The 21,476-nt window shown below is 53.3% G+C and overlaps 2 protein-coding genes and 1 long non-coding RNA gene across 3 annotated transcripts; 1 reads left to right on the plus strand and 2 right to left on the minus strand.

Moving 5' to 3' along the window:
- Positions 1–6,258: 6,258 nt before the first annotated feature.
- Positions 6,259–18,933, plus strand: LOC123382619. The gene is made up of 3 exons (XR_006591250.1): positions 6,259–6,965; positions 16,541–16,694; positions 18,810–18,933. It is a non-coding gene; the product is annotated as an uncharacterized LOC123382619 (long non-coding RNA).
- On the minus strand, positions 6,308–11,185 carry CCDC194 (coiled-coil domain containing 194). The gene is made up of 5 exons (XM_019819303.3): positions 10,311–11,185; positions 9,140–9,236; positions 8,600–8,732; positions 7,886–8,032; positions 6,308–7,670 (listed from the first exon to the last, which is right to left on the minus strand). Exons 1-5 carry the CDS (start codon positions 10,632–10,634, stop codon positions 7,658–7,660), a joined length of 714 nt encoding a protein of 237 aa, XP_019674862.2. The 5' UTR covers positions 10,635–11,185; the 3' UTR covers positions 6,308–7,657.
- BST2 (bone marrow stromal cell antigen 2) lies at positions 18,853–20,698 on the minus strand (the record flags this gene model as incomplete). The annotated part of the gene is given in 4 exon segments (NM_001243085.1): positions 18,853–18,973; positions 19,213–19,273; positions 19,551–19,626; positions 20,398–20,698. Coding segments are annotated over 4 exon segments (559 nt in total), but the record flags the coding sequence as incomplete, so codon positions are not given.
- Between the last annotated feature and the right edge of the window lie 778 nt (positions 20,699–21,476).

Genomic DNA, 21,476 nt, shown 5'->3' on the forward strand with positions numbered 1-21,476 from the left:
TTCCCAGGGGGAGGCAGGAAACCCCTGTCTGACCTTTGGCCTTTGCAGCTACCCGGTGATTCCTGATTCCGGACCCTTCCCAGCTTCCCAGCGGCGAGTGGGGGGGAGGAGGGTTGGGGGCTGCAAGTGGTGCCCAACCAGCTATTTCTCTGGGTTGGCCAGGCCCACCCGAGTCCCCTGGAACAGGGTGGGAGGCCGCGTAGGCAGAGTGGACCCGCGGCTTCCATTTAGGGCTCTGGGGTTCGGGTCTGGCTGTGCCCCCTACTGCTGCGTGACCTCAGACGAGTGACTTTCCTTTCTTCAGCCTCAGTTTCCTCTTGTCTAAAGCGGAGGCGACGCAGCCAGGGGTGGAAACATTTGTCACGGCGCCTGGCACACGTTCAACCTTAATAAGTGGCGGGACTTTTTTTTTAAGGCCACAGAGGCTGGGTCTTGTGTCACCTCTGATGCCGGGCGGAGAAACTGATATGCGGGGGAGGGGCGCTGCCTCCAAGTACAGGTGCTCGGGGCCTGTGAGAGCACTGGGGGACAAAGGGCAGGACAGGGGTCTGGCCCGGGGAACGTGGGTCCGGCGGGAGATGCTCAGACACGGGGGAGGGGGGGGGCAGTGGCGGGGCCAACATCAGCAGGTGTGACAGTCTCCATAGGTACTTGAGATCCTGGCTGCTCTTCATGATATACTGAGCCTGACATCTATTGTCAAGGAAAAAGAAGGCAAACCATAAATTCCCAGAAAATTAAAAAGCCACCGTAGAGGGGCGCCTGGGTGGCCCTGTCGGTTAAGCGTCCGACTCTTGATTTCGGCTCAGGTCATGATCTCACGGTTCATGAGTTCGGACTCCAAATCGGGCTCCACGCTGACAATGAGGAGCCTGCTTGGGATTCTCTGTCTCCCTCTGTGTCTGCCCCTCCCTCCCTCTCTTTCTCAAAAATAAATACATAAACAAACATTAAAACAATTTTTAAGAAAAAGCCACCCTAGACCCAGTGGTACAGTTTTGAGTAAGTGTCACAGTATAAGAAACAGAGTTTTATTTTTATTTTTTTTAATGTTTTATTCATTTATTTTGAGACAGTGAGAGAGACAGAGAGAACAGAGGAGGAGGGGCAGAGAGAGAAGGAGAGAATGTCAAGAGTGCTGGACGCGGGGCTTGACCTCACAAGCTATGAGATGTCGACCTGGGCCAAAATCAAGAGTTGGACACGACTTTTTTTAATGTTTCATTTATATTTGAGAGAGAGACAGAGCACAAGCAGGGGAGGGGCAGAGAGAGAGGGAGGCACAGAATCTGAATCAGGCTCCAGGCTCCGAGCTGTCAGCACAGAGCCCGACGCGGGGCCCGAACTCACAAACCGCGAGGTCACGACCCGAGCTGAAGTTGGACGCTGAACAGACTGAGCCACCCAGGTGCCCTGACCTGGAACAGAGTTTTAAATAGACATACTAATGTCGTTTGCATCAAGTTCAAAAACAGCGTTCTGTTTCTTTTTGGTAATTTGAGCTCACATCTTTGATTTTGCAATATTTCTTTTTCAAATAATTTGTTCTATTACCTAGATTTTTTTTTTAATGGAGAAAGTACAGATGAAACTTCCTCTTGTTGCTCAACATAATATCTTCCAGATTAGTTGATTCCTTTTGCCTGATGCTTAGGTTTTCACCACATACATTACCACGATAATTATCAATGGGCATTGAGACTGTTTCTAAATTATTTGCTTCTGTGAACAAAGTAAGATTTAATATCAGATCCCCCCCAAATGAAACTGCTGGGACCCAGAGCAGTCGCATCTTCTATTTTGATAGCTTGTCACCAGTTTGTCCTCCAAAGGTTGTTTCCATTGACATTTCTGCCAGCAGTGGCTAAAATCTCCAAAAACAGGCTTTCTGGACACATTTTGCACGTGTCCCTGGCCAGAAAATCCCAGAGGGAGGAAGCGAGTGACGGATCCTTCGATTCACAAGAGGTCAAATGCATCGGTCCTGATGTGAGCGTTCGGTTTTTTCCCGAAAACAATTTGTCATGTTCACAGGAAATTTTGCCCATGAACCCTTCTGAATTCCACTGGGAGGGTCATCACGAAATCAGGCTTTGATTTTCAATGTTTTGTTGTTGTTGTTGTTGTCTAAATTAAAAACAATCCATTTGGTTTTATTTGTGGGTTTGGGCAGAGAAGGGAAGTGTCATGAGTAAGTCAACTTTGTGTCACTACGAGAAACTGACACTGACGTTCTCAAGAAGATGCAACATTTTAAAAAACTCTCACAGAACGTCAGGAAGGTCCTTAAGAAAGTAATATTTCTTGGGGTGCCGGGGTGGCTCAGTCAGTTAAGCGTCCGACTTCGGCTCAGGTCATGATCTTGCGGTCTGTGAGTTTGAGCCCCATGTCGGGCTCTGTGCTGACAGCTCAGAGCCCGGAGCTTGCTTCAGATTCTGTGTCTCCCTCTCTCTCTCTGCACCCCCCCCCCTCGTGCTCTCTCTCTCTCCCTCTTAAAAATAAATAAACACCTGGGGCACCTGGATGGCTCAGTCAGTTAAGCATCTGACTTTAGCTCAGGTCATGATCTCATGGTTCGTGAGTTCAAGTCCCACATCAGGCTGTGTGCTGACAGCTCAGAGCCCGGAGCCTGCTTCGGATTCTCTGTCTCCCTCTCTGTCTGTTCCTCCTCTGCTCATGCTCTCTTTCTCTCTCTCTCTCTCTCTCAAAAATAAATAAATATTTAAAAAATAAAATAAAAAATAAAGCCTTAAAACAAAATAGAACAAAAAAACCTTTAAAAAATAAACATTTAAAAAAAAAAAGGAAATAATATTTCTAGTGAAGAACCATTTCAGTGAAATCCAAAAAACCCTCTACTTTTACTATCGGTGTGTTTGGTTAAATTCAAATGAAAATTAAGTTTTGTGCTTTTGGAGGTGACTGAGGAGGAGCCCCGTCCCCTCTGGGCCTCCTTGTTACTGGCTGATAAAAGGCACCCCACTTTCTTACCTGGGTCTGGGGGGTTGACCGAGTCAGGCTGCTGCTGTCCCAGCCTGCTTCTCCTGCAGCCGCTCCAAGGTTTCCCATTTCTGTCCCCTCCTACTGTCACCACAGCCACAGGAGGGGGGCTCCAGGGATGGGAAGCCAGGGCAGGGACCTAGGAGGGGGCGATGGTGATAGGGGCGGGGACAGATAAAGAGAGACAGAGACTCAGAGGGGCGCCTGGGTGGCTCAGTTGGTTAAACGTCCTCCGACTCCAGCTCAGGTCAGGATCTCAAGGTTTGTGAGTTCGAGCCCCACGTCGGGCTCTCTGCTGTCAGTGCAGAGCCCATTTTGGATCGTCTGTCCCCCTCTCTGCCTCTCCCCTGCTGTCTCTCTCCCTCTCTCAAAAATAACATTTAAAAAAGAGAGAGAGGGGCGCCTGGGTGGCGCAGTCGGTTAAGCGTCTGACTTCAGCCAGGTCACGATCTCGCGGTCCGTGAGTTCGAGCCCTGTGTCGGGCTCTGGGCTGATGGCTCGGAGCCTGGAGCCTGTTTCCGATTCTGTGTCTCCCTCTCTCTCTGCCCCTCCCCCGTTCATGCTCTGTCTCTCTCTGTCCCCAAAATAAATAAATGTTAAAAAAATAAAATAAATAAATAAAAAAGAGAGAGAAAGAGACAGAGAGAGAGAGACTTGGAGACAGAGAGACAGAGACTTGGAGGGATAATTAGAGAGTGGGAGGCAGAACAGAGCAAAGGCAGGTCAAAGACTGGCCCTGTGAGGTGGGAACAGATGGGGGTCCAGGAGGCAGGTCCCACCAAGGAGCGCTATTTACTTCCCTGGGCAGCTGAGGGATCCTCAGCGCAAGGAGGGGTGGGGGGCTGGGCTTGTTCTCCCCAGGTCACCCTCAAACCTCACCTACACCCTGGAGGTTCAAAGCCCTCGCTCAGTCTGTGTCCTCTCTTTCTTCCCAATTCTTTCTGACACCAGATCTAACTGCCATTCCTGCTCACACACCTGCCTTGGCTCCCTATTTCCCTCCCTCCCCGAAACTGATTTTCAGGGGTCCGGTGGTAGGGCCAAGATGAAGCCCGCAGAGTAAGTTGGTAATAATGATGTTTTATGCGCCATTTACACCCCTGAGCCCAGCCCTTTTACCCTTGGATCCCACAGCGACCCAGTGAAGGGGTCTTAAGTCAGACAAAGCAAGATCAGTCTCCTGGTCTCCAGCTCTGCTTGACTCCAGAAGAAGCCACTTCCTGCACACTTCTGGATTGACGCCAGAGTTGGGGGTGGGGTGAGGGCAGCTTTCAGAACCACCCTTAACCTCTCCAGCTGAAGCCTTCAAGGGCAGCAATCGGGTGAGCAAGTTGGGGCGACCCCTGGTGGCTGTCAGCAGAACTAAGCGATTAGACCTTCCTCCCCTCAGCCGCACTTCCTCCTTGGGAGTTGACCCTCCAATTCCTCCTCCACGTGGGCCCCTCCCAGGTAAAGCCCCAGATCCGGCACGTCTAAACCCCAGGGTGGTAGTGGGGGTAATGAGCAGGGCTGGATGAGGTGGGGGAAAGAGTTCCGAGGGCTTCTACTGCCCTCAATTATCAGCCTCTTAGGAATTTTTTAAAACAAATTTTAATCATTTTAAATGTCATACAGGTGCATGGTTTTCAAAATGCAAACTTTACAGGGGGCGCCTGGGTGCCTCAGTCGGTTAGGCGTCCGACTTCGGCTCAGGTCATGATCATCTCACGGTTCGTGGGTTCGAGCCCCGCATCGGGCTCTGTGCTGAGCCTGGAGCCTGTTTCAGATTCTGTGTCTCCCTCTCTCTCTGCCCCCACCCCTGTCTCCCTCTGTCTCAAAAATAAACATTAAAAAAATTTTAAAAATGCAAACTTTACAAAAGGGCATACAGAGAAACAAGAGACTGTCCCCCCCACCCCCCAGCCCTCCACCCCAGCCCAGCCCTCTAGCCCCCTCGCTCCTAGCTCTCAGCAGGTACTATCTGCCCCGAAGTCGGTGACCAGTGTTTCCTTCAGAGTTATTTGCATTCGTCCCTGCATTTTGAAAAATGCACACCAATTATCACCCTCCTGCTTTTTACATTAATGTATCTCGGAGGAGATTTGCTTTTTCACCTTAAAGAGTGCATAGTATCCCACTCTATGGATGTATGGACACTCATTTATAACAGTCACCAGCCGGAAGACATTGAGGTTGTTTCCAATTTTTAACAATGACCAAGAATGTGATAACAAATGTCCTCGTCCACCCCCACCCCCCCCCCCCCCCCCGCTTAGTCTCTTTTTAAAAAGTAAACCTTTTCTTTTGGAATAACTTTAGATTTACAGAACAGTTGCAGAGATAGTACAGAGCCCCTGAACAGCCGTCACTGAACTTCTTCCATGGCCAAGTTCTTTGACACCATGGCATCCAAATTTTATTTGTCCAAACTAAGAAATTAACTCTAGTGCATTAAAATAATTATACTCTAGACTTGATTTGACCTTCTCACTAAGTGTTTTTCTGTGCCAGGATCCAACCCAGGGTTCTGCATTGTATTTTGTCCATCAATCTGATTTATTTATTTATTTATTTATTTATTTATTTATTTATTTATTTATTTATAAGTAGGCTCTGCACCCAACCTGGGGCTTGAACTCATAACCTGTAGATCAAGAGTGTGCTCTACAGACCGAGCCAGCCAGGTGCCCCTGGTCCATAATTTTGTACCCATGTAAATATGGTTGTAGAAAAATTTCTAGAAGGGGAATTGATGGGTCAAAGGATGTATACTATTTTTACTTTTTTGAGAGGTTCTAGAAAATTGCCCTTCCAAGTGGTTGTACCACTGGGCTCTCTCACTAGCCCCATGTGGGATTACTTGTTTCTCCACAGCAGTGCCAGCGCATGGTACTTTGCGATTTGCTCGTTTTCATTTTTGCCAGACTAACGGGTAGAAAGTGGTACCACTTTGTCATTTCAATTTGCAATTCTTTTCTAGGAAAGAGGTTGGTCGCTTTTTTTTTTTTTTTTGCATATTTCTATGAAATGACTGTCTATATTCTTTGCCCATTTTTCTTTTTTTTTTTTTTTCAACGTTTATTTTATTTTTGGGACAGAGACAGAGCATGAACGGGGGAGGGGCAGACAGAGAGGGAGACACAGAATCGGAAACAGGCTCCAGGCTCTGAGCCATCAGCCCAGAGCCCGACGCAGGGCTCAAACCCACGGACCGCGAGATCGTGACCTGGCTGAAGTCGGACGCTTAACCGACTGCGCCACCCAGGCGCCCCATCTTTGCCCATTTTTCTACTGAGCTGTTTTTTGAAAAATTAATTGATAAGAGCTCTTTACGTAAGAAGGAAATTAGTTTATTCCTGGAGATAAGTAACTATATGAAATAGATCTAAGAAAGTTTCAGTTAGTTCTCTTGGGTTTTCTCTATATAAAACCACACTACCAGCAGGTAAAATTATGTTAAATTGCTTCCAAGGCTCTCCTGCCCAAAATGCCAACCTGAAACTAATCTTACAGAAACATCACAGAAACCCAAATTAGGACACCAGAAAATGACTGCCTTGGGCCTTTAAAAAACGCCAACGTCATAAAAGGCAAAGACATACTGAGAAATGTTCCAGATTAAAAGAGCTAGAAGACCTGACAAATACAATGTGTGAGCCAGGATATTCTTTTGTTATAAAGGACATTATGAGAACAGTTGGCAAAGTCTGATTAAAGTCTGTAGATTAGATAATGGTGTTTTATCAATGTCCACTTCCTGATGTTCATCATTGTACTGTGATTATGTGGGAGAATGTCCTTGTTTTTAGGAAATGCATACTCAACTGTTATGGGTAATGAGACATCGTTTCTGTGTGTTTTTCAGAAGAGGTTCAGAGAGAGGAAGAAGAATAAAGCAAAGGTGGTAACTAATCTTTGTGGAATCTGGATAAAGAATATCCAGGAATTCTTTGTACTAATCCTCCAGTTTTTCTGTAAGTCTGAAGGTATGTCGAATATAAGGTAAAAGACGAAATTAATGTGAAATTGAGCCATATGGAATTGTTGGTATTTCTATTATTTTTGACCTATGTAAACAGGGCTTACCCACGATCCAAACTGTTATTTCCCTACCACTCTCCTACTATCCATACCCCTTCTTTCTTTTTCTTCTCTAAGTGCGTTGGCTAGTACCTCCAGAACAATATTAAATACTCCACAGTGGTCATCCTCACGTTCGCCCTCATTTTGAGGCCTTTTCAGAACTTTTCTCGTTTGATCCATCACCATGGTAAATCTTATTAGCAGACTTCTGAATACTGAGCCATCCCTGCATCTCAGGTATAAGGCCCCTTCGTTGTGATGTATTTTTAAAATGTGGTGCTTAATGCTCTTTTGCTAAAATTCCATTTGGGACTTCTGTACCCTCCTCATAGCTAGAGGGGTCTGTAGTTTTCCCATTGTGCCATCTTGGTCGGTCTGTGTTGTCAAGGATAGGCTGGCTCGCCAAACATGATTCTAATCACTCGATACACAGACAAGGTAAACTGAGGCCCAGAGAGGAGAAGTGACCCTTCCAGGTCACTCCTGAGCCAGGGCTGGACCCTAACTCTTCATGCCTGTGGGATGAAGCAACACTGTCATCAGAAGGGACTGAAGTCTCAAATCAGCACTATCTCATTGGGTCATCGAATGGGCCTTAGTTTCCCCATCTGTAAAAAAAAAGCATTAGTTGGTTGGGGAGAGAGAGTCGAGTCTCCTTTCTGTAGATTCTGTTCAGAGTGGCTCCTGGGTCCAAAGCTGAGCGTTGATGGCTGTCGACTGGGCATCTCATCCAGCGTGGACACCTCTATATGGGTCCCAGCAGGGCCGCCACATTGTGTGCCCTCCCGGCCTCGGGCCCTCATCCTGCTAGGGGCCGACTCACCCTCGAGCGCGCCGCGCCGGCCGCCGGCAGCCCCCCGAAGTTCTTGGGCGAGAACGTGAGCGGGGGCTGGGTCGCGGTCGGGACCCGGAGCGGGATCGGGGGTGCGGCACTCTGCGCTGGGGGCCCATCTCGGCTTCCAGGGCTTTACTGACAGGAAGTGGGGAGGGGTCCATCAGCACCTGGATCCCCGCCCCCGAGACCCTCCCCCCAGTACTCTTCCATCTTTCCTGAGAACCCCACTCCCAAGAGATCCCCAGCTCCCCTAACCTTTCTCCACCCCCCAGCCATTCCCGGGACCCCTCCCCAGGGCCTCCCATCCCCTTTTCCTGGAGCTCAGCCTCCAGAACCCCCGTCCTCTCCCTCGGTACTTCCTTTTACTTGCGTCCTTCTCTTCCGCTCCTCGCCCTTCCTCTATGCGCGCCCGACCCCAGGGACTCATGCCTCCGGAGTGCCGGCCCCAGCCTGGGGAGTCCAGCCCCCACACAGCCTACATCCTTGACCACCCCTAGGTTCCAACTCCAGGATCCCGTCTTTGACCTTCTTGTCACGCAACACCCCAAGGCCCCGCCCACACGGCCAGGCTGCTGCTCCATCCCCGGGGACCCTTCCCCTCCTTCCCCACCAGGCGACGCTGGGCGGAAAGAACGAAGTCTCGCGCAGCCATTGGCCACGCGCCGCGCCCGTCCACCGCCCCCGGCCCCGCCCTTCACTCACGCGCGTTCGCGCAGCGCCGCCTCCCGGGCCGCGCAAGCTTCGGCCTCGGCCTCGGCCGCGCGTGCGCGCTGCTGTGCCTCGTCCAGCCGCCGCCCAGACTCCGTGGCCGCCGCCTCCCAGCGCGCCAGCGCTTCTGCGGGTCCAGGGAGCCCGGTCAGGTCCGAGACCTCGCTCCCGCCCGCCTAACGCCGGCGTTGGGAGTTTTTTACAGTCTGCATACTGTTTGCAGCCTTGCCTTATTTGAATTAAGTGTGTGCGTTGGTTGCATGACCTTTACGTGTCATTTGCAGAGCTCTTCATAGGCTTGTGTTGCTTTTGGGAGTCGTGTAAGTGGCGTTTGCGTATTTGGTTGCATTTGCGTTGTGTTTCTGACATTTGCGTGGCCTTTGTGAGTGTGACGTGCATTTCCCTCGTAAGTTTTCGCGTTTATTTGCATGTCGTTTACATTACGTTTGCACTTGCGCATGTCATTTGCATAACTAGGAACCTTTTAGGCCCCTCCCGCCCTGAGCCCTGGCCACCCCTTGCGCCCCAACACACCTGTGAGCGCCCCGTTCTCAGCCCCCATCTGGGTCCCCTGTGCCTTCGCCTCCTCGATCTCAGTCTTCAGGGTCATCAGTTGGGTCTGAAGCCGGCTCTGGGGAGTGGAGAGGAAGTAAGGAGGGGCGGGGTGCCAGGAGAGAAGTGAAGTCTCGCCTCTTTCTGGGGAGGACTGAACTGACCCTGGTGACTCCGTTCCCTGAGCATTACTTGCAATGCCCTTTGGGGCTCCTGTGGTTGTAAAACAGAAGTGGCCTGGGGTTCCGAGTGGTGACCGCTGCTCTGCCCGGGGCCCACCGCCCCCCCCCCCCCGAAGCCACCGAATGTGGAAACCGTTTAGCTCTGCGGTCCCAGTCCCAGCTGCATCTAGACTCCCTGGGGTTTCAAACCAACACAAGCCAATCCGGTGGTTGACAATGACTGGGTTTCTGGAGTATGCTTCCTCACCTCTGTGAGACGTTCTTCAAAACAACTGGCCTGGCCTCCTCAGAACATCTTCCACTGAGGGGCAGAGCCAGAATTTGAACCCAGAGCAGGCTGCGCTTGACCTCGGCGGCTTGGGGCCCTTCCCTCAGGCAGGCAGGTAAAGGGTGGAGGTCTGTTTTGATTTCTAAAATTCACACCGCCCAGCCCCTGCTGGGCCTGGTACCCAGAGATCCACAGTAGTAAATGAAAGATTGGGACTTTGAGAACGGTTCTTTTGCAAGGCCCAGGGCTGGGAAGGGTTAAGAGAGAGTTTGTGAAGGGGTAGCTGGGGGAAAAGGGAGGACCTGGCCAGTACCTCCCCCAAGAGGCCAACTTTAGCCTCCTAATTACAGGTGACGTGAATGTCCCTCTCTGGAAATAGGGCTGCTGGACACTGGCTGGGGGAGGTTGAGTGGGCACCCAGGGGGAGGGTTAGCACAGGGTCTCCCCAGGTGGACTCAGGGGTCTGGGGCTTCTAGCCACCACCGTCTACTAGGCAAATGGCAGAGAATCATGGGGCCTCCTTGGTCAGCAGGGAGACTTAAGGGGGAACCAGCAGGATTTGGAAGGGATGACGGTGCCACTCTCGGGTGAAGAATTAGGGAGACGAATGCATGGGGTGGGGGTGGGGGGCAACCCTGGGGTTGTGTGTGCAGGCCCTCTCCCCCGATTCTGGATTCCCCAGTCTCCCACCCTGCCCGCCTACCTGGCGGCCCTCACAGGCCCTTAGTGCCTCCTCCAGCTCCCGACGGACACGGTTGGCCTGGTTCAGCTGTCTGGCCAGGGCCTCCTGGCGTTGGGTAGCCTCTGCCAGCTGGCGCCGCAGCTCCTCGACCTCTGGCGCCAGGTCCCTGGGGGGCGCCGTGGCGTTGGCACCTGCCTCCGGGCAGCGAGGTCCCCGGGAGGCCGAGGAGGCCAGATTCCAGGCCAGCAGGGCCCCGCCGGCTGCCGCGGCCGCCAGGAACACCGCAGCCCCGCACAGGGCTAGCACCCGCCAGGCGCGTCCCGGCTCTGGCCCCAGCTCGGCCATGCCTCCGTCCACAGCTCTGGCCCCAGACAGCCACGAGCATTTAATTGGCACCTTGGGGCGCCAGGGACACCCACGGCTCCGCCCTGCCCGGCCGTGGCTTCCCGAGTGCGTTGGGAGGGGCTGGACCCCCGCCAGGGGCCAGCCTAGGCTACCCACGCCCAGGACCGGACTGGGGGTCCTGGGTTCCAGTTCTGCCTCCGCATCGCATGTGCCCAGCACAGCACGTGCTGTCCTCTCATCCTCAGTCTCCCCCACTGAAGTGGGGGTGCTCTGGCTCCTGCCCCATCGGGCTTAGTGGGAACCATGCGAGCCCATCCTCACAAAGCGCCCATTTGCATGCGGGGCCCACGGCAAGGGTTTTTTCGTGGAAAAACTGAGGCTGAAAGACGCGAGGCTACACGACCGACGGAGGTCTGCCTGGCTCAAGCTGCCACACTTTCTGGGACTGGCTGCGAGGGCCAGAGAGGGTGAGAGGCTGGAGGGGATGGGTCCCAACTCCCAGCCCCTTCTCCACTAGGCCGCCAGGGGGCGATCTGACACTGTAAATCAGCTCCAGCCCCGTTTACCTGGAGCCCAAGAACAAAGGAAAGGAAAGAGAAAGGAGTGGTTGACTTATAGACATCACAGCCATGCAGGACAGGTGTCTCCTTCAGTTTGTGGGGAACTTAATAAACTGCAAGAAAAAGGCAGTCTTATCCATAGCCTAATCTCCAGAAGCCTATAGACTCCATTTCCTGGAGCCCTAATATCACCCTCATCGAGACGTAAGGGGGGGTTTAAGTGCTTGCCCCGGCGATGTGGGAAACTAAGGCAAATGAAAAATTAAATTCCCTTACTGCCTGCGGCCCGTTGGCGAGTCCTTGAAACAGGCAGAGTGACCTTCCTCTAGGAGCTCAGCTGCCTGGATGATGACACTTTGCTGGGGGCAAAAGAGAATCTTGACTTAACATTATCCCCACCCCCCAGGATCCTGTGAGTGTCCTTAAACACATAAAAATTCCTTTGCAAACCTCCTATATCCTTAGCCCCCAAGTCTATGCTGGCAATCATACTCCAAGCATACGGGGCCCCGGATATACATCTGAAGGGTCTCACGACTGAAGTTTTACTAAACAGTAAATAAACGGCGTTTTCCTAACAACACCTAGAATGACTTCCACGTGCTTAAAGGGGGCTCCCAAGATACCACAGGCCTGGCTATTGTCAAGCCGAGGTTGTTTTTTCCTCTAGTAGGGCATTAACATGAAGACAGTAGGGAGTTCTGTAGAAATGTCTTAACTCTGCCTGCCTCTACTGTGTCAATGGGCTGCAGGTTATAAGGAAACTGAATTTTATTTACCATTTCCTTCCTGCCTTTGTTCGCCACCTCGCTACGGAGGGGAGGGTGGTGTTGGGGCTCGAGGAAACGGAGTCTACGGGTTTCTGGAGATTAGGCTGTTGATAAGATTGCCTGTTTCTTGTAATTCACTAAGGCATCTGTAAACCGATGGGGACTCCCGCCCTGCAGGACTGAGATCTCTAGCAGTTAACCATCAGGCTTTCTCTTTCTCTTCGCTTGAGGGCAGCGAGGAGTACCTGATCCTTCGTCCTCATCACTAACTCAGGCCCCTTTCGACTGTCTCTGCTCTTCTTGTAATTTTGCATTTGAGGTGTTCGATTCCCAGCCGACGAGGGAGCATAAGGCACGCTGACACCCTGCAACCCGCCCCCCCCCCCAACAACCCAGGGTGGGACACGGGTGACATTCCTCGGGCACCCCCGGTTGCCCAAGAACAAAGGAATGGGAAAACCTGCTGGTTAACTGCTAGAGATCACAGTCCTGCGGGACGGGAGTCCCCATCGGTTTACAGATGTCTTAGTGAATTACAAGAAAAAGGCAATCTTGGGGCGCCTGGGTGGCGCAGTCGGTTAAGCGGCCGACTTCAGCCAGGTCACGATCTCGCGGTCTGTGAGTTCGAGCCCCGCGTCTGGCTCTGGGCTGATGGCTCGGAGCCTGGAGCCTGTTTCCGATTCTGTGTCTCCCTCTCTCTCTGCCCCTCCCCCGTTCATGCTCTGTCTCTCTCTGTCCCAAAAATAAAATAAATAAACGTTGAAAAAAAAAATTAAAGAAAAAGGCAATCTTATCAACAGCCTAATCTCCAGAAACCCATAGACTGTAGACTCCGTTTCCTGGAGCCCCAACACCACCCTCTCCTCCATAGTGAGGCGGAGAACAAAGGCAGGAAGGAAATGGTAAATAAAATTGAGTTTCCTTATAACCTGCAGCCCATTGACAAATACTTGAGGCAAATTCAGAGTGAAACATTTCTCCAGGAACTTCCTACTGTCTTAATGTTAACGCCTTACTAGAGGAAACACAACCTCAGCCTGACAGTAGCAAGGCCTCTGGTATCTTAAGAGTCCTCTTTGGGGGGCCCTGGGGAGCTCAGTCGGTTGGGCAAGTCACCTCTTGGTTTCAGCTCAGGTCATGATCTCATAGCTCATGAGTTCAAGCCCCACATGGGGCTCTGCACTGACAGCTCAGAATAACCTGCTTGGGTTTCTCTCTCTCTCTCTCTCTCTCTCTCTCTCTCTCCAAATTAAAAAACAAAAAAGCCCTCATTAGCCTGTGAAAGTCCTTTTAAAGGACTCTCTTTTGCCTTTACCTACCCCCACTCCATAGTATATAATCAGTCACTCCTCACAACCCCAGTGCGGCCGCGGGTCCTGTCCCTGTGCTTTAATGAGGTCACCTTTTTGCACCAAAGACGTCTTCAAGAGTTCTTTCTTGGCCGTTCAGCTCCGGACGCTCACCACTCCAAAAACCACATCACCTCCGCCACCAGACTGGGTGAGCTCCTAAAAGCAAAGCCCACGCACGTGTCCTTATCACCGTCACTGCGAGGGCCTGGCACACAGTAGTTACGCAGTAAATGTGAAATGTGAGCTGAGTGGAGACTGTGAACTAGAAGCTCAGTGTCCTCCCTTCCCCGTTGCCCCCATTCCACATGAAAGAAACCAGAGCCCAGAGAGGCCCGGTCGCAGGGCAGGGTCACACAGCAGCGGCTGACCACTGGGAGATTCCTGCTGGAGCCGGAACCCCACAGACTTGCAAGACTGACTTCTCAGGGCCCCGCTGAGTCACAGCCAGTGAGGGAAAAAAGGGGGCTATCAGGGAGTAAGAATTTCCTGCCCCCTTCTACATCTTTCTAGCCAGACTAAGAATCAAACTGACACGAGACAGAGTAACAAGAGAACATAAAGTTTAATTTCATACATATGGGGAATCCACACAGACAGGGAAATTCCAAAGCCAGGCAAAATCAGGTATCTATGTCATTCTATGCCTTTTTTTTTTTTTAAGTTTATTTATTTGAGAGAGAGAGGGAGAGCGGGAAGGTGGAGAGAGAGAGAGAGAGAGTTTCCAGCCGGCTCCGCGCTGTCAGAATGGAGCCTGACTCTGGGCTCGAACTCGCGAACCCGTGAGATTACAACCTGAGCTGGGTTGGACCCTTAACTGAGTTAAGACGCAATCAAGAGTTGGACTCTTAACTGACTGAGCCACCCTGGCGTCCCGGGTATAGAAGTCATTCTTTTTTTTTTTTTTTTTTTTAAACATTTATTTATTTTTGAGACAGAGAGAGACAGAGCATGAACAGAGGAGGGTCAGAGAGAGAGGGAGACACAGAATCTGAAACAGGCTCCAGTCTCTGAGCGGTCAGCACAGAGCCCGACGCGGGGCTCGAACTCACAGACCGCGAGATCATGACCTGAGCTGAAGTCGGCCGCTTTACCGACTGAGCCACCCAGGTGCCCCTAGAAGTCATTCTAAACTGAAGAGAGGAGGAGGGTAGGGGTCTGGGACTTCAAAGGGAAGGAACACAAGTCACAGGAAGATGAAAAAGAGTGAACGTTTAGTAAACAAATACGTGCTGGGCTGCCGGGGTCCAGCCTCAGCAGGTGCAGGGGTTCCCGAAGGATGAACGGCGGCGTCAGCGAAAATAACAAATGGATGCAGACAACAGCAGCGTGTTAGCCTGGCCGCTTTATTGTGGCGAACGTGGCATTACGTTTGTTAGCGATTTCCTTGTAGCGCGCGTTCTCTGTTTCTCGGCGTGACCTAATTCTAGAAACGTCCCTTTGTGCAATCACCCGTTAAGGAACGTCATGATTATTTTCCTGTAACGTTCCCTCCTGCCCTTTGCTTGTTGGTTGATTTCTTCATACTGCTTTCATTATGTATCTACGCTTATCTACGGTCTCTAAAGCATTTGCTTTGCCGTTTTCACGAAAGGTCATCTAGCTCTCGACACTCAAAGGTCATTTAGCGCCTCAACTGGAACGTTTACAAGGACATGGCTTCTTGATTGTTCCTTTGAACCATTTGCGGTACAAGGAACCGAAGTATTCGCTTTGGTCTGGGGTGCCGGGAGGGAGCCAAGAGGGCCCCGGGAACCCACGCCTTATGCGCTCCCAGAGAGACAACGGATACCTAGGAACTAATGAACCATTCTGTACCTCAACCCACCAGGTCCCTCTATCACCTGGAATGCCTCCTGGGGGCCAAGTGGGCCTAGGGGTTGGAGTAACTTGTATCCACGGATACATTCCTTTGTGCCGGAGTGGGGATTTCCAACCCATTTGTCCCCCTCCTCGGCTGGGAAATGTAGGAGGCTATCCTTCCTTTAGGCAGAGGAGTCTTTATAGGGGGTGGCAAGGGCTGCATGTGGGGCGGCATAATTTCCCCGCGGAATCTTGTTTCTTTCCCCAATGGTTCTCTTCCCGGGGGGAAGGGGGGGCGTGTCGCGGGCAATTCCCCAACCGACAAATCCCCAGGTACTTTCATTGGTGGGGGGGGGGGCTGCCCTGACCAACGCTAAGGCCAAATTACATAAAAAGCGGGAGTACAAGAAGCTTCACTGTCCGTGGGCCGCCGTGCAGTCCCGATCCGTCCACCGATCCGTCCACCCCCCCCCCCCCCCCGGGGCCCTGCCATCAGGCTGATTGGAGAGCTTGGCTTCCGGCCCTGGGCCACTCAGAAACAATGGGACACAGAGGATTTCGGGTCAAAGAGGCCTTGCTCAGTTCCTGTCTACCACATCTAGTGAACATCACATCTAGTATGATGTTTTCATCTGTGGTGATAGCTCTCTTCCTGGAGCGGGTCCTCTATTTAAATTCTTTTTAGGAGGTTGCGGGGGGGTGGGGGGGTGGGGGGGGGTGGGGAGGACAGAGCTTTTCCTGAATCTGCTGGGCTTTGATTGTTTTTTATTATTTGCTTATTTTTAAAGTCTCTTTATTTCTTTTGAGAGCGAGAGCGCAAGTGGGGGGGCAGAGAGAGAGAGAGAGAGAGGGAGAGAGAATCCCAAGCAGGCGCCCGCACTGTCAGCGCAGAGCCCAAGGCGGGGCCCGGACTCATGAACCGTGAGATCATGGCCCGAGTCGAAGTTGGCCGTTTCACTGACTGAGCCACCCGGGCGCCCCTGATTGCTTTTTATTTTTTATTTTAGTTTCTTTTTTCAAGTAGGCTCTACGTCTGACGTGGGCCTCGAAATCACGAGCCCGCGGCCAAGAGTCGCGTGCTCTCCTGATGGAGCCAGCCAGGCGCCGCGTGATTGCTTTTTTATCTCAAAATAGTCTTCCTGCCAAAGTGGCCCATCTTGGCCCCTACAGGGGTGTCTTTAGGAGGGAGAGAAGTTTATACTCAGCCACGTATAGGGGCTTGGGAGGAGAAATGTTCTGAACGGGTTGAGTCCATCATGTTGGGCAAGCCTGTCCCCCTTTATCATCGAAACGCAGCTCTGGGGGCGGGAGTTGAGGACAGAGGTGGGTGGGCCCGCAGGCCACCCTAGTAGTCATTAAATTTTTGCAAGAGAATGCTGAGCCCATGTGAATGATTAACTAAGCCTTTCTTTGTATATTTATAGATCATGCGTTCTTTCCCAGAAAGAACAGAGCGCTTCTGCACCACCCTGGGCACCAAGGACCCAAACCCTCTAGCACCTCCCGGGCTCCCCCCCCCCACCGGGGCACCAAGGAACCAGGATCCCTTGCACAACCTCTGAGCACCACACTAGCAAGGTCTGTAGCTGACACCATCGAGATGGCACATAATTAAGAATTGTCACAGGCCCCTGCACTCCCTTAACTGATTAACTGTGTCCTCAATCCCTTTAAAAATCTCTGGGCCGGGCAGAAACCTCGGAGTTGCCTTTTGGACAAGAGTCGGCCTTCTCCCCAGGTGGCCGGCCTCCAGAACGAGACGCATATTCCTTTCCAATCAAAACTTGTCTCTTGAATGTGAGCCCCCGTCAGGCGATGGGCTGCGGTAACAGGTGGGGGGAGGCCCCGGGTCCGGCGAGAAGGGTTTGCTTCTGGGCATCGGGAGTTTCGATTGCTCGAGCAGCTGAGAAATCCCGAGCAAATCCAGGGACTTCTCATTTCACACGGGTGAAATGACTTGGTCATCATAAAGCAACCTCCTGAGCCCTCCTGCGAGCTGGGGACACAAGAGAGGAGGAAGACCAGAATCTCCGCTTCTAGAGCAGAGGTTCTCACAGGAAGGGAGTCTGCACCCCCACGGGGAACTTGGTAATGCCCGAAGGCAATCTGTGTCGTCGCCGCCCGGGGGTAGGGGCACAGGCATCTGGTGGATGGAGGCCAGGGGCGTTGTTCAAGATCCCCCAGCACCACAGAGAACAATTCAGCTCAAAAGTCAGCAGTGCTGATAGACACAAAGGTCCTGGCTCCTGCGCCAAGGGCAGGAAGCTGCCTGGACAATGGTTGGGATTCCAGCAGAACTTGGAGAAAGGGAGGTAACAGAGGAGGAAGGCTTTGTAGAGCCTGCGAGGATCCCAGAAAGCAGATGAAGAGTCTATCGGGACAACAGCTCTCAATGGTGAAGAAGCAGAGGGACTCTCTGTAGGAGGGGTTCCCAGAGTGGGGCACTGCAGGATGAATAGGAGTTTGGGGCGGGGGCGAGCCTTGTGACAAAGACCTGGCGTGTGTGTGTCTGCAGATCCAGGTTTGAGTACCAGCCCCGAATTTTCTGTGGGATGGGATTGGAAAGTACAAAAGGATGTCCCCCCATCACAGCCTTGGTTTCCTTACTGGGACACGCCTCGGAAGATCCAGTGAGGAAGTGAGAGTAGATAGGAGAGCAAGAATAGATTGCCCCGCGCACAGCTGGTGAGGGTGTACATACAGTCCTTTAAGACAGTCCCACTGAGGAGGGCCAGGGAGGCGGTGGGATGCTGCCTGCCCAAACCCTAGGGGTTCCTGGGAACATTCTGGAGCAGCATTTGGTGTGGATGTCTGTGGGTGTCCACATTTGCCTGCAGGACAGGGCCCAGACGCAGCGGGGTGACACAATGGCACTCCAAGAACTTCAGAGCAATGTCTTTCTCCCCGGAAGGGGTGTTTACTTTTTTTTTTTTTTAATTTTTTTTTCAACGTTTATTTATTTTTGGGACAGAGAGAGAGAGAGAGAGACAGAGCATGAACGGGGGAGGGGCAGAGAGAGAGGGAGACACAGAATCGGAAACAGGCTCCAGGCTCTGAGCCATCAGCCCAGAGCCCGACGCAGGGCTGGAACTCACGGACGCGAGATCGTGACCTGGCTGAAGTCGGCCGCTTAACCGACTGCGCCACCCAGGCGCCCCGAGGGGTGTTTACTTTTTAAGGAGGTCAGAGACCTCAGAGGACAGTGAGCTTCCAGAAACCGTGACAGCAAGAAGCAGGTCTCCCCGTCCCACGCCCTGCCTAGCGCTGCAAGGGGGAGGGGGCGGGGAAGCCCGAGGGGGAGGCAGCCCTGGGCCAGCTCCCCTGTTTGTCCAACCTCAAGGCTTCTCCGTGTACCTCCAGCTGCTGCCCGGCCCCCCCCCCCCCCTTCCCCTAATTGTGCCACAGCGTGGCCTCTTCAGAACCGGTCAGGTCAGGTCAAGCCTCCAAGGCGAAAGCAGAGCAGGAACGGACCAGTCCAGACTGTGGCCTAAGAGGCATCATAAGAGGGACTCAGGGTGGACTGAAGGGGAACAAAAGACGCCCCGCCCCCTCCCTAAGCCTCGCCTCGCCCCGGGCCCCAGGCCTCCTCCCCACTCAGTGAGCTCTCTCTCCCTCCCCCAAACCCCTCCCTGTGCAGGCAGGCCGCCTCCCCAAATCCTGGCTCATCCTGGACTCCCTCCTTTCCGTCCCCAGCTTTCTTCTACCCCAGGCCGCCCCCTTCTTACCCGCAGGGACCTCAGGCCAGCAGAGCAACGAAGGCCAGGAGCAGGTGCACAGAGACCACCAAGGGGCTGAGCGCTTTCAAGGAGCTGGCAGACGCGACTTCCTTTTTCTTGCTCGAGGTCTCAGTCCCTTTTCTGGGGGAAGATGTGGGCACGACTCAGGCAACCGCCCGGGACTGATTGCCACCAGCTCTAGCCTCGTCGCCCCTCAGAATCTCCCCTCTCCCCCCGCACCAAGTCAGTGGGGAGGAGAGTGGGCTTGTAGGACCAGAGGGGCAAGGATGGGATTCAAACTTTGCGTGCAAAGGGGGTCCGGGGTCTCGGGGTAGGACGGGCGGGTGGAAGGGGCGTGGTCGGGGGGGCGTGGCGCCAACCTCAGTCTTTCCACCTCCACCGAAGCGTTCTGCAGCTTGTGCTTCAACTCCTCAATCTCTCCTAAGGTGGGAGAGAAACGGCAGGGTGGGGGAGGGGGGGAACCCGTCAGCACAGTGGCACCGTCCTTCACCGGGCTCCATCCTGGGACCTAAGACCGCCTCCGCCCCGCCCCCACGCCACCCCATCTTGGAAACCTGACGTCCTCCTTTCACACCCTCCACTGGGATTTTCTGGCAGCTCCCTAGCGACCCCAACCCTGGGGCCCTCCCTCTCCCCTCTTCAATACTTGACCCATCCCTCCGAATCCGTCTCCTTGGAAAGCTTTGTGCTTTCTCACCCCGAAGCTCCTTCCCTTTCGCGAGCCACTCCTGGCTCTGGGCCTTCTCCATCTCCAGGGAAGCCAACAGGGTTACCTGGGACAGAGGGGAGGGCTAGAGACTGGGGTTCTGGCCTAGAGGGGGGGCTGCAGACCAGGGCCCCAGACTCCCTTCCCAGGCCCTAGGTTCAGAGGGGTCCAGGTCCAAACCCCTTTCAGATTCACCTCCGATCCTCCCTGCACCCCAGTCTCCCGCCTCCAAGTATGGCCACAACCTCCCATCCTCCCAGGGCCGCTAAGGATGTGATCCTCGAAATAGGGGGGTTGAGGCCCCCAACGTGGGAATTTGGAGGCTCCCTATGCCCAAAGCCTAGGAGAAACTCCTAGACCTCTTTTTGCCCAAGATTTAGAGGTCCCCTCTAGCCCAGAACACAGGGGGATTTCTGAGCCCAAGTTAGACGTCAGCGTCCCATATCGGGACCCAAATGAAAGTTTCAAAGTCTCTCTCTCATTCAGTGGATGTATAAAGAGCCCCTTCCCATCCCAACCCCTAGATGGGATCTCTGCTATACAGGATTGGTGCCAAGAGGAGTTTCTAGCCCCCCCACAGCAGGCTGGAGGTTTTTGCACATCCTAGCGGGGATACTGACACACCCGATTTGGATGCTCCAAGGAGTTTTAAGGCCCTGCCCCACACCAGCACTGCTGAGAGAATTCAGAGGTCCCCAAAGCCTGATGGGGGGTTATTGGGACTCAGGTCCCTATATGAGGGTCCAGGGGCAGTTTCAAGGTCTGTCTTTATCTCCATCTAGACCGGTGGGGACCACCCAAGCACGGGGGGGCCTCTCCAGGAACTGCAGTAGCTTACCAAAGTCTCGTTGCAGGTGGCAGCCTGGACCTCGTTCCTCAGTAAGCCTTCCCAGGCTTGGGTTAGCCGGACCTCCAGGAGGCGGGTGACACCGTGACACTCCTCCTCTGCTAGGAGGCCATCCTTGCAGGCTTTGCTGTTGGCCTTGACAACAAAGATGACCAGGGCCACGGACAGACCCAGCACCGCCAGGATCAGAAAGCCCCCCAGCCACCTCTGCCACCCAAGACTCCGACCTGGCACCATTGACTCTGAGTAGTCAGTCCTGGGCACAGGCCAATAGTGGTAAAAAGCAGGTGCCTCTACATCTGCCCCTGAATGAGTGAGTTTGGGCAGGAGCTAGGGGGGTGCTGGGACGTCCTATTGGCTGAGGCCGCCCCCTTATTAACATAACGGCCGTCCTGGCCAATGACAAAGGCTCGAGAGAATCCTTTGACCTGGAGGCTCTGGAATGGGTATTTGCAGGCAGAAGTTTCGGCTTTCAGTTTCTATTTCCCAGGAAAGAGGTGGGTTATTTGTGCTGAATTAAAACCTTGAGCTTTTCTGGCTTGGTGTCCGCAAATGAGTTCCTGTGGGCGGAGAGCTAGGGCTGCCTGGGACACCCCATCTCAAGTTCCTGCACCTCCCCTGCAGGTAACTGAGGGTGACAGCTGCAGTTACGAGGCGTCTGGTGCATGCCAGCCTGCTGTTCACGTGTACCAGGACCTGAGGAGGCAGAAGCTGCCGTTGATTCAGCCTCAAGCCGGAGAAACTGAGGCTGAGAGGTGTGTGGAAGACTGGGGGCAGGGCCTGGCTCTGACCCAACAGGCTGGATATTGTGTTTAGGGGTCTCCGTGATGACCCAGCCGGGGCTCACTTAGCGTCCCTGGGCCCACCGAGGGGACTATAGGAAACCATGCAGGGTATCTGAGGAGGGACTGGAGGCTGGGAAAATGAAAGCCCAAGCCCAGAGAGGCTCTGGATGCCCCCCACCCTCCGAACCCGCCCTCCACGCAGGCCGCAGTTCTCAACTTGGCCACCAGGGGCCGCCACAGCCAACAAATAAAGTCGCCCAGGTCCCTGTCCTGGCTCCAGCAGGA

The sequence above is a fragment of the Felis catus genome, chromosome A2 (genome assembly GCF_018350175.1).
Source record: "Felis catus isolate Fca126 chromosome A2, F.catus_Fca126_mat1.0, whole genome shotgun sequence".
In the NCBI taxonomy this organism is placed as follows: domain Eukaryota; kingdom Metazoa; phylum Chordata; class Mammalia; order Carnivora; family Felidae; genus Felis; species Felis catus.

What these genes read in the sequence shown, in the direction of transcription:
- CCDC194 (XM_019819303.3), bottom strand. Translation starts at nt 10,634, where the DNA reads ATGGCCGAGCTGGGGCCAGAGCCGGGACGCGCCTGGCGGGTGCTAGCC. An exon ending in GGGCCTGTGAGGGCCGCCAG is followed by an intron (nt 9,237 to 10,310) that starts GTAGGCGGGCAG and finishes TCCACTCCCCAG; the next exon opens with AGCCGGCTTCAGACCCAACT. An exon ending in GCGGCGCTGCGCGAACGCGC is followed by an intron (nt 8,033 to 8,599) that starts GTGAGTGAAGGG and finishes ACTTCCTGTCAG; the next exon opens with TAAAGCCCTGGAAGCCGAGA.